This window comes from Mytilus edulis, chromosome 6, assembly GCF_963676685.1.
Source record: "Mytilus edulis chromosome 6, xbMytEdul2.2, whole genome shotgun sequence".
Taxonomy (NCBI): Eukaryota; Metazoa; Mollusca; class Bivalvia; order Mytilida; family Mytilidae; genus Mytilus; species Mytilus edulis.
In genome coordinates, this window is record NC_092349.1 from 84546065 (window position 1) to 84563861 (window position 17797).

Here is a 17797-nt window from a genome sequence, read left to right on the forward strand (position 1 = left end):
ACTTTAATTAGCTCTCAAGATTTCCGAGTTGAAACAATTCCAGATTCAGCCGAACATTTTGGCGTAGAACACAGCTCCGACAAACCAAAAATATATGTTTGAGAAAACTAATCTATGTAAAAAAAGGTATAGCCTAATGACTGCTGGTATTCACAGATATACAGGAATAAATCATGACTCATATATTAAATACATACTTCTATATACAAAAATCCCATGAAGTCGAAACTCCATATCTTGATACACAACACATAGAACAACAATAAGTATTTTAAAGAAAACAAATTAAGCAAATTATGTCACTACCAACTTCTCTTAAACACACTTATCTATATGTTAGAAGTATTCATTCTAGTCAAAACACTATCAATATAACATGCTTTAATTTGGCCAACGATGTACCGTAAGCGTTTGCTCACTAACAATTGCCAAAGTCTGGCCCGATTTTTCTGTTGTGTTGAGTTCTCCTCTCATATTTGATGTGTTTCTCTAAGTTTTAGTTTGTAACCCGGATTTGTTTTTTTTTCTCAATCGATTCAGGAATTTCCAACAGCTGTGTACTACTGTTGCCTTAATTTACCGTTGGTTTGATTTAGGTGCTGGCATACTTACATTAATCCAACGTGCAATAAAGGTTCAGTGTTGGTGGAATGCAAAATACTATTATTATCCAAACGTTAACGTTTGGTAAAGGTTGATGCATTGTTTATATAAAGTCCTACTAAGATTGGCCGTGCGTTTGATTCAGTTTGTACCGTTGGATGAATACATGCCTAAGCATACTGAAGTTGACCCAATGTTAGGCAATGTTTGGTACAAGTTTTACTGTTCATTGAATTGTTACGTCGAACCCAATGAATAATAAAGTTTTGAACAGCGGTATACAACTGTTGAATTTATTTTTTTGCGGAAATATTTCCCTGGGATCTAAAGCTTGTGAATTTTGAATTTTAGAAAATAATTATGACATATATATCAAAACAGCACGTATTTTCCTTTTCTGTATTTATATAGATCATCCCAATGTTCTTGGAAGAGCTTTGCTGCTCACAAGGAAGCTTTTAAATCAAGAGTTCCAAGTAATGAAGTTGAATCATTCCTTTGAATATTTTATGGACACTGTCAATGAGTTGGTTGACCATTATTGAATATCTGTTTTACAGATGATGACGGATATATTCCATTATCGGTCGTCCCACTGTCTATAATACTCTGCTATGTTCTTAAAAAAAATCCATATCACGGCTTTGCGAAGTCAAATACGTTGCCCGGCCTGAATAACTTTGACCTGCACACATCAGCGACGTCATAATGTTGGAATCGACGTTTATAAGTTTGACCCGATCTTATCACGTCAACTTCCTGTTGCTGGTGAAACTAATAAAATACTTCATAAGACACAATTACAGCCCAATAAATCGATTATGAGGTTATCTGCATAGTGATATTATAAAATATCAGCTGTGTGTCCCAATATGAAGGCTTTTTGATCTCGTTCGCGCGGTTCGTATGTGTCGTTACAGCAGTCCTGTCCTCCTTTTACCCGCATTTGACCTGACGAATGACATTTTGTCACACGATTTGTAACTTGAGTCACACAACGGGTACCACGTGTGTAGCAGGGTCTATCCTTCGAGATCATACGAGAGCACAACCGATTTTTTGTTTGTTCTGTTTTCCTCTATTTTTTCAGTTTCACTAGAGAAATTTCGAAATTCAAATAAAAAACAAAACGATCGACTATTTGTGTGGACTGTTTCGATTTCAATTAACGTAATCTACGTATAAATTGTAATTTTAGGCAGCAAAAGGCTTAGTAATGTAACGAAAACCGAGCGGTCAGGCTTTGGTGTAAAACTATAAATATGTAACCCTTAGTGTGTTGCGATAAGAATGTGTTTTATTACAATGTATAAGTATATATAAACTAAAGTTATAATTGGTGACCCTTCTTTGGTAAATGTAGCGTGGTACTCTGGTAGCGTGGTACATTTGTACTTTGCGGTATTCCGGTAGATCTAAGATTGGTTCTGTATAGGTTTTGTGTACTTAGTGGTATTCTGGTATATCTTAGTTTGGTTCTGTTTAGGTTTTTGTAAGAATAACAGACTCGTTAAATAAAAATCAACTTGTATGTACTTTAAAGTCATAAGAAACGAGTGACTGGGGAAAAATAATGTTTATCTAATTCTTGAACCAATGCATGTATATATATCATAAACTTAGTCCTCTGTCCACGATTTTATCATTTTTTACGCAAATATATCGTATAATCGTCATTTTTTTTTCTCTGTTATGATTTAACAAATATGGCTACTCATTAAATGCCGTGTTTTGAAGCCGGAGTTTACCGATTGTCACATTATAGTAAATAATCAACAAAAAGCATGGGTATTTAGCACGTGTTTAACATATACAATCAGGTATTTGTTTATTTTAATGACATATTCATGCGTATTGCTATCACCGGATTTTTACGAGGTGGGTCAAGCTTAGGTCACTATGCATACGGAAAATGTGACGGCGAATTGCTTCCTGGCAGCAAGCAATTAAAAATAAGTAAACTTCTTCTAAATGTGGACAAATTAAAGAATTTTCCTCAGAAAAAGGTATATGTACATAAGTTGTATAATGAAAACTATCCATTTAGTTTTAAAAAAAAAACATATGCATATTTTTTTTAAATTGAGGTTTCATATGACTTTAAGATGCGTTATATATCAACAATTCATACATTCCCTCTTTCTTACAAATAGTATATTTCTCAGCAGTATTCTATTCTAACAAATAAATAGTTTATTAACCTTAGAATATCGTAAAGAAAATGGATAGCGGAAATATAAATACCACGAAAGTTTAGTTTGGTTATCGGCAAATGGTAAATCAAATTCAATGTCAAAAGATAGAGAAGTTATTCTCCAAATGCAACTTGTTAAAGAATTAACAAGCCCACATTTAGGAAGTAGTCTGGTTACTACTTAGTCTGGTAAATGGTTTCGGTACATGTATATATTTAAATCGCTTAGAATTAGCGTGTGTTACTTGCCCAAGGTAAAGTCGTACTGAAGTCTTATCCGTTTTCTCCACCGTATTTATACTTAGGTAAACCATTTACCGAAAAGGTTTACCATTTACCATTTTGGCTTACCATTTACCTAAATTACAAAATCCAAAGCCGACGTCATAACAAAAATAGGTTATGACGTCATTGTGTTGTACGTCATTTAAAGTAAACGATTCACAGCTGTTCCGATTGTAAAAACATAAACAAGAATAATAAAAAGTTAACAAACATAGTTACACAAGAAATATATAATAGGAACAGTCAATTAACTATAAGGTTTTAACAACATCATCACACAATTTTAGGGAAAACAAGTTCCAATCCAAGGGACCCCCATTTCGTTACAGTAAGTTAATCACGACTCCCGCCCTTTTCCATCACTGCTATAACTCTCATTTTGTGTTGAGCGAATGAGTTAATCCATTACCAGTGATTCGTAAACTGTGTTCTTCTTGTTTGAAGTTACAACACACATGTTTCAATCAGTGGCCTCTTATGCACTTGTTCAGTACTGAAACCATTGCTGATTGACTAATATACAATTATGGCCCGTTGAAGAGGTGAATATCCAAAATTGTCAACACGAGACAGTTATTTCATTGAGGGCGCAGCCCGAAGTGAAATAACTTTTAAGGGTTGACAATTTTGGATATTCATCGACTCTACGGGGCCACAATTGTTTTATTATACCGAACCAACATTGGAAAGGCCTTTCGAACACTTCTTTGGACTTTACACAACATTCAACACAAACACACAAGCTGAAAATAACGGCTTTGTGTTCTAGAATTTCTCGAATGAACAACAAAGGTAGAATCTTTTTGTAAAATATTGATGGCCCTGAAAAGGACCGTTTATAAGAGACACGGCTGCTGCCACTCTTTTCATGACCACTGCCTTATTTCCATTTCTCTCGGTGGGCTTCCAGTGTAACGTGAACGCTGCCATTTTGTTTATTTACGTCTGTGACGTCATTTTCATGGGAGGTAACTCAAGTACAAATCAACAAACTGAAAAGGTTATTCACCGGTGAATAATAGGGTTATTCACCGCTGGTGCAAATTTTTTGGGTTATTCGTCCTTCCTTGCAATTGAATGCAAAACAACTGAATTATTCCATGTCACGTGATAACGTTTCGCCCAATAGAACTGTTTAAAATATATGTAAGGTATAATAATAGTATTTATTCCTGAGGGTATCATTAGTTTTGTAGTCTGACATGATGTATATCAACCTTTCTTAAATTATCCGTTTATTAATCGAGATGATATTAAAAACAACAGGTTTAAACTGCGCAAAATTGACCTAATTTTAATATTATTTTTGATCTAGAGTAATTTTTTGGTCATACAGGTCATTAACTGTTTCTGTTTTTATACATTTTATAAATATCCTTGGCTGTCAAGTATTTGCTTTTGAACGTTCCGGGTGAAGGTAAATCCAGAAAAGCGTTTCACACGCATTCAATTTAGTAATATGGTTTTCATTTTTTGCAGAAGAGGAGGCAATACCGCTGCTGCTTGACTATCTGGTCTAGATTATCATAAGTCCAGTAGACAGTGAGTCGGTACTGACATGATTTATAGCAAACCATTTTTCTGAATCTTTCAAGCACAGTTTTATCTAAACATTGAAACGCAAATGTTCGAACCTCTAAAAAAAATTGTCAAGATTTATTGAAATCTAAATTTGTAGCGATAAGAAATAATAAATCAAAATCTATTGTTTTGCTAAACCTGACATATTTTAGTAACCAATTCTAACGCCTGTACTTTTTCACGTTCCTCGTACTACCACCAGTGTGTGTTCATTCCTTTATATGCCTGACCAATTTCTTAGCTCGTTTATCAAATGGCTCTGTAATACAGCTTAGCATCTATAAGATAAAAACAGATAACCTATTACAAACGTGTTTTATTTGATCGTAGCAATCTTGCATATGTGAGTTTCGATAGTTTTAATGATTCCCATAACACGTCTGTATTGCTTATCTTAAATAAGGCTGAATATAGCCTTTACCGTGGAATGTATGTATTGAGATTGTGAGATCGTTAGTATTTAAGACGTGTCACGGTACTTGTCTATGCCAAATTCATGTATTTGGTTTTGATGTTATATTTGTTATTCTCGTGGGATTTTGTCTGATGCTTGGTCCGTTTCTGTGTGTGTTACATTGTAGTGTTGTGTCGTTGTTCTCCTCTTATATTTATGCGTTTCCCTCAGTTTTAGTTTGTTACCCCGATTTTGTTTTTGTCCATGGATTTATGAGTTTGAACAGCGGTATACTACTGTTGCCTTTATTTATTCACACGAAAATTATGATAAATCAATGCAAAACGATAGATTTTCAATCTAAAGGGGTCGTTCACTGGGTGATATCATTTTATGGTAAGACGTGATAAATAAGGGATGTCCAACTATAGGTGTAAACGGAATAATTGTTCTCTATACGTTTTTATCATGGATCATCGCTTTTATCAATTTAAACACTCCTACTCCATACTGCATGTATGTTAGATTTTTTGGAAATCAACGTTTATTCGAATTTATATTTTTAGAACGCTACCTTGACATGAATTGACTATTTACAAATACTTGATAATAAGGATGACTTTTCTTGGTAGCGACAATCTGATCACATGGTATGAATATTTAAATACATAGTTGAGGAACACACGCAATTTGTATTCTTTTCTAAAGTCGAAATTTTACAGAAAAGGAATTACTATAACTTCCAGGTAATTTCTAGATTTAAAATCAATTTGATCTATATTTTTTCTTTACTTTAAGAGTTAGGCATAATCGTACGTCACTTTTGGGAATTGTGGGTCCTCAATGCTCTTCAACTTTGTATTTGTTTGGCTTTTTAACTATTTTGATCTGAGCGTCACTAATGAGTCTTATGTAGACGAAACGCGCGTCTGGCGTATAAAATTATAATCCTGGTACTTTTGATAACTCTTTCACTCTTATATGCTTCTATATATGAAAGTTATATGTTTCCATGAGAATAAGAGTTTATGTACAATCTGATACAATAGTTCAAAGATAATTGACCAATCTTTATGTCTTATGTCTTTTGACATTGACAATTCTGCTCGGTAACCAACCGACATCTCAATAGTTTAAATAAAGGCAACAGTAGTACACCGCTGCTCAAAATTCATAAATCGATAGTGAAAAAACAAATGCATTTCAAATTTTTATCGAAACTTTTCAAAACCCCTTTTTCTGGGAGTAAAAAACATAAAGACATCGTGTACTTTTTTTTCTTCGAAATGCTTGTATTCAAAACAAAGAAAACAAGCATATTGGCAAAAATATCTTTTTCATAATTGTAATGTATTGTATACTTTTGATTAGCTGACGTTCGCTACTCTGTTTCGAAATAACAAACATTTTTAAAAGATTGTTATACATTGATAGTATATAAATAAAGGAACTGTAAAAGCAGAAACACCATGAAGGGTCCGTGTGCTTGTCTTCTAGATATACGCCATTCAAATTTGGAGGGAGGTGATTATCTCGAGATGTTTCATGCACTTATTTTTAAAGTTACCTTTTTCTGTCTAAATAAAACAAAATAACAAGGATTAAGTAAGATTTTTCGAAATTGGTATTTTAAACTATATGTAATCAAGTTATTTTCTCTACTTTTGTCATACATTTTACAGTGGCATCCTTTTTTCTGTCTAAAAGTATGAAAAATAACAAGGACTTAATCAGATTTTCGAAAGTTGCATTTTCAACTATTATGTGTGATCAAATTAAGAAAAAAAATTAAGAGTTAGTGGACAAACATTTTAAATGGCACTACGTGGATAAAACCGGAGGATTCGGAATATCTGACAAAAATTCAAAAAACAAGAAGAGCAAATATTCTTAAAAGACTTCGTTCGTTTTAATGATATTATTTTGAATTTCAGCCACGCATATGTTTTTTGAACTATATATATATATGACATTTGAAATGCACGTTTTATTTCTGCGAAATTAAATATTATAGTCTTCTTGTACCTAAACTTTCTACCGAGAATAAAAAAATATACGACTTATTAATGACTGAATATCACGAGTTTCACACTATGCATTGGAGTTATAAATTTGCTGGGTTTTTTAATTGCATCCAATAATTTTCAACTACTCATGGCTCGTATACATTTGCTGGTTTTATTTTAACTGCATCCAATAACTTTCGACTCCTCATGTCTCGGTTATCCTCTCTGCAATCTGACAACCGTTAACGTACTCTAAATAATTGAAATATTGTATCAGCATTTTAGAGTGTGAACAGGTCTTCGTGGGTCTGGGATAAAATACGCTACTTTAAAGGCCAGTGAGTCTCCGTTGCCAGCTTTAACGGTGCATAATGTACTATAAGATAATTACCCACTTGCAACATAGGTGAAGAAATATAAGGAGATGATATGAAAAAAAACGTCATCAATATAATCAATTGTATTCGATCTGATTTCCTCAAAGTAAACAAGTGACTCAAAGACTTTCTTTTTCAATATATAGAAAAAAAAACAATGTGTTACCCCGTCGTGTTCACGTTAAAGTTATAAAATGTATCTCCGCCTGTTCACATTCTCCGTATACTATTCTTAACATAGCTATCAACTTGGAAAGACAAGTCGGTCGATATACATAAATGAATCAATATCAAGAGTTACACCAATAATATTCAACCGTGGTGATTGTTGCATTACAGTTTTTGCAGTTACGTTATCAAGTAATGCAGAATACAAGCCGTATTGGGCAGAGTAAATAAAGAAAGAAATAATACTATCCAATGTTTCACTATTGATTTGTGTTACTTCCTACATTTTTTACCTTCTAAGACATAGAGTATTTTTTTTACTTTAATTTTACTTTATTATGGTTACCTTTTCAGAAAAGTTACATTTTTTTTTTATCTTTAAACAGGATACCTTGACATGTGTTTACAACTATTTGATAATAACATGCTATTCTTAGTATGAGTAATCTTTAAATCTTTAAATAGTTAAATTACATAATACACTAGTCCAAGGTCGATATCGTGTCCTAGGGAAATTATGAAAGGTATAATTTTAAAGTCTTTTTCCCAACGCTATAAATTTAAAATAGTTATAGTGTATTAATCTCTTTTTTCTGAAGTGGAATGCACATTTTCTATGTTGTCTGAATTATGTTAGAAAAAGTTACTAGTTGTCTGTTTGACTCTTTACAGGAACCAATTTTAGTTTATGCAGTATGGCATTGATATTAGATTATTACTTAAATAGACGCTTGTATGTATTCATATATGAGTATTTATGATATTTGTTTTGTTGGTCGATACAGGTTTCCTACCCAACGATACCAATAGCCTAGTAGTGAGCAATTATGTGTCGACATGAATTCCCATTTATATTGTCATATTTATAAATTAACTGTTAACAAAAAAAATCGAAATACTGAGGATTTTATATCCACAGAAATGAATTACCTTTGCTGTATATGGCAAAAACATTGAGAAATGTTTAGCCTGACATGATGTTGCACTTTACTTTTCATTCACTTTTTTTTTTATTAAAACGTCAGTGGTGAATCGTTTGTAGACGAAACATGCATCTGGTATTCAATATTTTACGCCTGTTATCTTCGATGAGTTATTCCTTGTTGATAGTAATATTTCTGCAAACATTTCGATCGATTGATATGTATTTCTTGTTGAATAAAGAAAAACATTTTGTTCAGGTTTCAACGATATACTGTAATAAAATTAAAGATACTAATTGTACTGCACTGATATGCATTCCTACAACAAATATATGCTTTAATAGCCATGAAACCTCCAGTTTCTAAATATTCCATAGAAACCTTCAATAAAAAGTAATGGTGCTTTGAAATACCCAAGATATATGTTTATGACCCAGATATTTGTTACTTCAATGAAATATAGGAGTAATTACCTACAACTGCCAAATTCACGGAAATATGTTTGTTTAGCCTTTTTCGTATGCAACCGGATGTGAAGTACATGTGTACTTTGATTTGGTGATATTACACCTGTAATACTGTAAACGACACAGATGTAAACTGGATGGGTCTGTCTGTCTGTCTGTCTGTCTTTCATTTTTGTTTTCCTAAGCTACAATTCAATAGCACTTCAATTTGCAGTGTTTACTCAAGTAGGATTTGTATCGCTTTCCTTTATATGAAGTTAAATACATATAAGATATGAAACAATTGAAGAGCTATATGACCAACAAAGAACACAGAAAAACTAGCTTAATTCAACTAAGGTCAAAGGAGTAGGTCCGGTAAGTGCCGATTTTGGCCTCAAATTTCAGGTTCATCTTACGAACTATATTGGACACTTTTTAAACACTTTAGTGTCTATTTCAATTGAATCAATTCGTTTGTGTGAAAGATTTCAACTGATTAAGTCATTAAAAACACTCCGATGTAAGCTTAAATATGACAAATCTATCAAATATGCAAAAAAAAAACCGTCACTTTTCAGATGGTTTTGTCCAAAATGAAAGTGGCCGCATCCGTGTTCATCCTCAACCTTTATACATGTTATGTATTATCATCAAATACAACTTACATTTCAATATTATGAATGAAAACGAATGCGGCCACTTTCATTTTAGACGGAAACCGTCTTAAATTTAACTTAGATGCTTAAATTATGAAGATTTCAGTAATTTAGTCATAATAATAGTATTACCCGATATATGTGCATATTATGGTTAAAGGCCCCCCATATTTGTGTAGCAGAAATTGTACTTTCAAATAAATACCTAAAAGATTACATTTTCACAATTTTGTAAAACTGCTATATTTTTGGGCCAAAAAGGGGTCTTACTGAACCTACTCCTTGGCTTAAGGAGGTTGAAACTTTACTTCCTTAAAATTTTAATATGTTAGTATTATTTTAATAAACGAACTGTTTTAGAGAGTGTTGATGTAAATCATGTAAGTATCGAAGTGCTGAATACTGAGCTTATGAAACCATATGTCTCAATAGTCCACAAGCAGCGGTAACCAGTGCTGTAAAATATTAACACTTGCATGCGTCTAAAACATTGGAGTGTGTAAAATAAAACATCAGATTTACTTGGTGATAAAAATAACTTAAAATTCAATAAATCACACTTTTCATTAGATAGCCAAACTTTGGAAAAATTACACGTTCCCTTTGTTTAGCTCCCGATAATACTGCAATGTTATATGTCAAAACATTATTTTAAATTGAGTAATAGAACAAGTATAAATAGTGAAGGGAATTATATTGTGCTATAAAATTAGTGTAATGAAAACTATTGAACCACATACTTTTTGATGTAGATTAAAATATGATTGATATATCATTTCTCCATTTTAGAATGGCAATGCAGCGATTACATCTTATGGTTTTCGTTTTAATTTTGATTGGAACTATTGATGTTCAGTCTCAATATCCTGACGACAAATGGTGGGATATTCTGATGGAACAAGGGTTAGCTTGTAAAAATGACACATGTAGAAGAAATGATGCGACATGCGAGTGCTATCTAACAATAGAACACAGGTTAACCATGATGAACGAAAAGGACAGGATTTTACTCGTGCCTTCAGGAGGTAGATTTCGACCATTCAACGACTTGAATAAAGAGTATCGCAAAGACGAAGAGGAGGAATTTATCGCTGGAGACGGATACGGATCTCGTATGGTTATAGCTGTCAATCGCCGGTTTCCGGGTCCTCAAATAACAGCATATGAGAATCAAAATATCATTGTACACATGCGAAATTTAATGCATACCGATAGTACAACAATTCACTTTCATGGTATACACCAAAAAAGAACACCATGGTCTGATGGTGTCGCTTTTGTTTCACAATGTCCAATTCTTCCGGGACAAATTTACACATACTCATTTTATGCCAAGCCTTTTGGAACAAGTTTCTATCACGCACATATTGGAGATCAGCGAAGTGCTGGTCTGTATGGACCACTCGTTATCATACCATTGTCGTCGGTAAATATATCCACTCCACAGGATGATAACAATGGCAAAGTACACACGGTTACCATTCAGGACTGGAATCACTTTGATGACCCGGAAACATTGTACCAACGTATGCTCTTTGGTACATTTGACCTTCAAGAAAATAAACAGATTGATACTACATCCGATATATCTGGCGCGAGGTTTAGTCGTTTTCACTGTCATTCTGGTATAATAAATGGAAAAGGTCGATTTTACAGTACATCGACGCAACACAACCAAGCTCCTTTGACAATATACGATGTTGAACCGAATACAGATTATCGTTTTAGAGTCATAGGTGCAGCAACTTTATATCCTTTTCGTGTCTATATTCAAGGTCATAGATCAATTCGTATAGTTGCCTCTGATGGATTTGAAATTGAACCGATTGAAGTAGAATCCTTGATCATACATCCAGGGGAAAGAATTGATTTTATTTTGAGAACAGACCAGGCTTCAAATAACTATTTGTTAGTAGCAGAAACTTTAGAAGAAGAGCCAGCATCTTTGAATCAGTATCACGCAGCCGAAGCCATTATACATTATACTGACGCAGCGGTAAATCTAAATCCACCAAAGGGATCACCAAATAGTTGTTCACAGCAAAACAAATGTAGGATCTTTAATTGCCCGTTTATGTATTATCCATCAGGTCAAAATAGAATATGTCTCACCTGGAATGACGCAAAGACAATAGATCCAAATTCAAATATTGACGAAGTGAAAGGTGGTGCAATAGAACGATTTTATAATTTCGCTTTTCCGGGAGAGAATGGTTACACTCCAGGGTCAGTTAATGGGCATCAATTTCTTCCCCCAACTGTAGCAGCATACGCCGAATGGGATAAGGTTGAACAAAACTGTGGTGAATGTAGCGATTCAAGTATCTGTGAATGTACATACTACGACACAATAGATAAGGGTAATACCGATCAAGTGTATCAATTTGTATTGACAAACATTGGTAATGGATCAGGATGGTCACATCCTATTCATTTACATGGCCATTCGTTTTACGTCATGAACATGGGTTTTGCTTCTTACAATCAAGATGATGGTAAATTATCAGCAAATGGGGGGCAGGATCAGCAAGATATTATATGCAACGATGGGAAAAATTTCTGTAACAATGCACAGTGGCGAAATTCGACATGGTCAAATGGAAATCATCCTTCCCTTAATTGGGATAACCCACCACAAAAGGATACAATAATTGTACCGACAGGCGGATATGTAGTCATTCGATTCAAGGCAGATAATCCAGGCCTCTGGTTTTTCCACTGTCACATAGACGTTCACAATACCAATGGTATGGGAATGATGATCAACGAATCTCCAGCGTATCACCAAAAAGTACCAGATGACTTCCCGCGATGCAAGAGTTATATCGTTAATAACGGTGATGGTAGGTTTTTATACGTAATATTGAGGTTACCGAATATCAGTGTACATATATAGAACCATACCAAACCAAATATTAAAAATGTTATGAAAAAAGAAAGCTTGATTAAAACCAAAAGCAATAAAAACAAAAACAGATAAAGACAGCAAATAACGATAACTAGTGAATTACAGGATTCTGATAATTATGTTTGGGGGCTGAAGCGCTCAAATGTTTATTTATATATGAAACACGTCATTCTTCGTATAAATTAGGTATGATTTAAAGATAAAAGTTTCTGAAATTGCGTCATGGATATGCCCGAATCTTTAACTAGAATATACTTGTTAGTTTTGATGCACGTGTCTTGAATGTCGACTAATTTAAAATTAATAAGATGCAGACTTAAACAGAATATCAGTTGATGTTCTTATCTATCCATTTTGACAAGATACATGCTCGTGAATTTTTTTATCTATATATTTCTTAAATTGATTGAGAATGGAAATGGGGAATGTTTCAAAAGACAACAACCCGATCGACCCAAGAGCAAACGCAACCGAAGGTCTCCAATTAGTCTTCAACACACCGAGAAAAACTCGCACCCGAAGGTGGCCACTAAACAAAACTGTGAACTACATTATTTCTATTTTACATTATTTATTCATCAACAATCCCATCATTACTTGCATGTTGTGTTTTTCTCTATTGAATACGTTTCAGAAATTGTAATTTTGTAATGAAGTTATCTCATTGATAAGAATCAAGTATCCAGTCTCGTTCGTTCATGAATTGGCTAACTATAACTAAACGACAAGATACTCTCTTCATTTATTTCATTTTTCGCTGCTCATGACATAAGAAGGGTAAAAACTAATTGTAACACTTGTGGAACAGAAAACAAACTTTTTATTCTTTTTGTAACGATTGATTCTAACCCTGGATTAAATTACTCTCACCATGTGTAGGTCGTATGTATATGTTTGTGTCTATAATAAATAAAAATATTCGAAAGGTAAAATTACTTTTCTTGGTAAATAATATGTTTCCTTTGTGTTTACTATGACATATGTAAAATAAACATTAACAATTTTTGTATTAGTTTCAGGATGTGATACTGTTAAACCAACATTCGTCTTTAGATTGTCCTTGACGATATTTATGTACATTATCTCTGACATTGTAATGATTGTATAGTTTCTTTGATTGTCCTTGACGGTATTTGTGTACATTATCTCTAACATTGTAATGTATGTATTGTTTCTTTAGACTGTCCTTGGCCATAGATGTGTATATTATCTCTGACATTGTAATGATTGTATAGTTTTGCGTATAAACTACCTAAGAGATGAAAGGCTTGTTTACACAAGATAAGTTATGAAAGATAGAGTTACGTAACTCACCGAATTATTGAAATTGATATTGTATGCACCACATATTGATAATTTAGGATTAACTATTATGTTATTACATTATATGAAAGGATTAACACAAAGTTTAACAATTCGAAAGATATTCTTCATGTATTCCATGTATATACGAATATTTTTACATATGCATGAATCGCGATTTTTGTCGAGCCTTCGACTTTTCAGGAAAAAGCTCTACTAAGCGATCATACAATCCGTCGTTGTCGGAGGCGGCGGCGGCGACCACAAATATTCACTCTGTGGTTAAAGTTTTTGAAATTTTAATAACTTTCTTAAACTATACTTGATTACTTCCAAACATGGACAGAATCTTGTTTATGATCATTAGATAGTATCCAGAAGAAAATTTTGTAAAAATTAAATTCCATTTTTTCCGTATTTTACTTATTAATGGACTTAGTTTTTCTGCGGGGAAACATTACATTCACTCTGTGGTTAAAGTTTTTAAAATTTTAATAACTATTTTTAAACTATCCTGGGTTTGTACCAAACTTGGACAGAAGCTTGTTTATGATCAAAAGATAATATACAAAAGTAAAATTTGTAAAAAAAAAAAAATCTGTTTTTTCCGTAGTTTACTTTTAAATAGACTTTAAGTTAGATTTTCTGCCAGGAAACAACAAATTCACTCTGGTTAAATTAAAAAAAAAAATAACTTTCTTATACTACTTTTAATTTGTACCAAACTTAGACAGAAGCTTGTATATCGAAGGAAATTTTGTTTATATTTTGTACCTGTGTATCTGTATTTTACTTATAAATGGACTTAGTTTTTCTTCCAGTTAACATTACATACAGTCTGCAGTTATAGTTTTTAAACATTTATTAGATTCATAAACTATCCTGACTTTTTACCAAACTTGGACAGAAGCTTCTTACAATCAAAAGATATTATCAAGAGGAATATTTTTATTGATGTTTTTCCTCATTCTAAAAACTGGGAAATTAAAACAAAGATCATCATGAGATGTTTCGCTGTTTTTGTACTGTTCAACGTGTTTGAAAGTAACTTTGTTACAATGGCGTGACATCCCGCCATAGCTCTTTTACAATATCTGTATTCTTATCTTTTACTTTTTACTTAAACGCTATGTCTATATACAATATTGAATTTCCTTTTTTACATATGACGTGGCTTTGTACTTATACATCCCGTCATTGTATTTTGTACCATGATACATGTTTGTTTGTATATTTGTTTGTTTTTATAGTGATTAAGATAATAACACAATGTTGACTGCTGTACCCGTTTGTTTGACATTTATACCTATTATGTCTGTTTGTTTTATTTACACATCGTTGTCTATATAATGGAATTTTATGCGGCATACAAATAAGGGGTTAAGCTAGCTAAAACAAACAGGTTTAATCCACCATTTTATAAAAGAAAATGCCTGTACCAAGTGAGGCAAATGACAGTTGTTATCTATTCGTTTGATGTGTTTGAGATTTTGATTTTGTCATTGATTATGGACTTACATTTTTAAATTTTCCTTGGCGTTCAGTGTATTTGTGATTTGACCTTTTTTATAATCTAATCAGATAATGAAATTAATGATTTTCACTGTTTATATATACATGTATATAGATACTTTTACAAATTATGACTTGATAAAGTGTTGTCTCCTTTGGCACGCATATCATATCTCCTTATATCTATAATTTTGTGATCATCACTTCTTATCAAATATGCAATGCTTGATATTTTCTGAAATCTACACTATCTGACTAAAACATGCACTTATGTAATATGGACGAAGTCCCCAATAACAGTAGACAAATCAATTAAAAAAAAAAATCCGGAAAATTTCCCGGAATTTTTATTGTACTGATGAACTCAAAATCGTTCATTTTTTTTTATGTCATGCATCTGCGCAGAAATCTACAATGTACTTCCTTTTTCCTGTCTCGTTTGTATGAAACTTTGAGTAAAATATATATTTATCAGTCTATTATAAAATAGGAAGGAACGCAATACCAATTTCATTTTTAATAATTGTTTGTTTACATGGCATATGACGTCATAACTTAAATAACGTCACAACTAAAATCCCTAACAACAGAACCAAAATCGGAAACGTTACAAAAAAATAATTCATACAAACTTCGTCCCCATTTACAGCTAAAACAAACGCTTTTGGATATTGTATGCACCACATATTGATAAGTTAGGATTAAATATTAATATTTATTCCTGCCTCATATTATTTACCTTTTTTTCGGTAAAATTACATGAGCTATGATGCATTATTGTCTTTATTACCATAATACATAATGTAACCATTTACATTTTTGTATCTTTATTTAACTGATTTTTTTCATTATCATACTTCATACAATAAAAACCAGCTTCATCAGTGGTATATTTCTTCGACGCATCCGATGTATCCGCACAGTTTTATGTATGATTCATTCCACCAATCAGACGGTGAACACAACACATTGACTAAACTTCTGTTTAGTTCTATGATATTTCTAGTCCCCACCCCCTGACTTGGGACAGGCACATATAGAATATGACGGGGTTAATCATGTTAAGCCATTTCAATTAACATTTTATAGTGTGTCTTTCTATGTTGTGATGTTTCACGAATCTTTCAGGAAAGGGTGAAGGTTTGTATACATTAAAACGTTAAAAACCGCTGCATTTGTTTTATTCCGCTCCATACCACATCTTCTTATATCTATTATAGCAGCCAACCATCTTCTAAACCTGGAGAAACAGTAGTGTAGCGGCACAACAAAAGAACAAACTATGCAAAACAATTAACGAAAAAAAAATGCAATACAACAACACGACAACAACTCAGTTATAGGCGACCTTGATCTATAATGGTTTACTTTTATAAATTGTTACGTGGATAGACGGTAGTCTCATATTGGCACTCATACTACATCTTCTTATCTCTATTTTGATTTGTGACAGCCACATATAGAATAGTTCTGGCTTAAACATGTTTAAGGGTGCCAACCCTCCAACCCCCCGCCCTTTTTTATCCTTCAGGGGTCAATAGCGAACCTTATAATTGTTACTGTTCTGGTAGTTAAACTTTTGCTAACGTCTGCTTGGTTATGCGGGGAATTTAAATTCGCAAACGCACGTCTGATCAGAATGGGGAAATACATCCGATATATCGTGAACGTACGTCCCACGCTCTCGAGCCCACGCTCTCTTGTCGTTAAAGCTCTCTGCAAAAAACAAAAATGCGTTGATGGTTTGAAGCAAATAGAACCATATCCGACCGGCTCCCTGCATATTTCATGGTCAAATTCTACAAACAGTCAGTCAGTTAGTGGTATCCATTGTAGTGTTGAAATACTCTTGGTATTTTGTAAGACATTCATAATCTATGTGAAAGTGTTAATTGATAGGAGAATACAATTGCTCGAAAATGAAGATATCACTGACTGAGCATACGGATAGACGAGTCTGGCTGCCAATTAGGTAGCATTTTTCTAAACTTTTTACCGTACGACATTCGACAATAAGCAAACCCACATGATAAAAACGTGAAGCGAATTGAAAGGAAGGGGAAGAGGCATGCAATACAACTACAATAACTGTTTATACAATGAAGATGTCACGTATTACCATACGGAATTAGTAATTTGGTGACTTTGACGTTGAGATGTAAAAATGAAAATATATGAACGCATCCTTACATATTTTTGTTTTCATAAATTTCATAAGAAAAGCTCCCCTTTCATATTTTTAAATTTTGGTAAAAAAACGCGCGAAAGTTTCAAGACTTAGAAATTCAATTTATCACAAAAACGGCGACGTCATAGTACATAACGTAGTTCATAAGATTATTTGAATTGGCCAATGAATCGGCCCTTTAGCACTGAGAAGAGTATGTCTTTGTGCCGTTAATCGAACCTGTGGCACAGAACTCTTTAAGCTATAAACGT

At 33.1% G+C, this 17797-nt stretch overlaps 1 protein-coding gene across 2 annotated transcripts; it reads left to right on the forward strand.

The window, feature by feature from the left end:
• Positions 1-5586: 5586 nt before the first annotated feature.
• On the forward strand, positions 5587-16528 carry LOC139528708 (uncharacterized). Of its 2 annotated transcripts, none has more exons than XM_071324836.1 (3): positions 5587-5707; positions 10426-12479; positions 13558-16528. In XM_071324836.1, exons 2-3 carry the CDS (start codon positions 10427-10429, stop codon positions 13650-13652), a joined length of 2148 nt encoding a protein of 715 aa, XP_071180937.1. In that variant the 5' UTR covers positions 5587-5707; position 10426; the 3' UTR covers positions 13653-16528. The 2 variants fall into 2 exon arrangements, with proteins under 2 accessions (XP_071180937.1, XP_071180936.1); XM_071324835.1 differs by having other exon boundaries at positions 5660-5803.
• The last annotated feature ends 1269 nt before the right edge of the window (positions 16529-17797 follow it).

Excerpts from the sequence above, each read along its gene's own strand:
- LOC139528708 (XM_071324836.1), top strand. The coding sequence starts at position 10,427 with ATGGCAATGCAGCGATTACATCTTATGGTTTTCGTTTTAATTTTGATT. Across the intron at positions 12,480-13,557 it reads TATCGTTAATAACGGTGATG|TTTCAGGATGTGATACTGTT; the intron begins GTAGGTTTTTAT and ends TTTTTGTATTAG.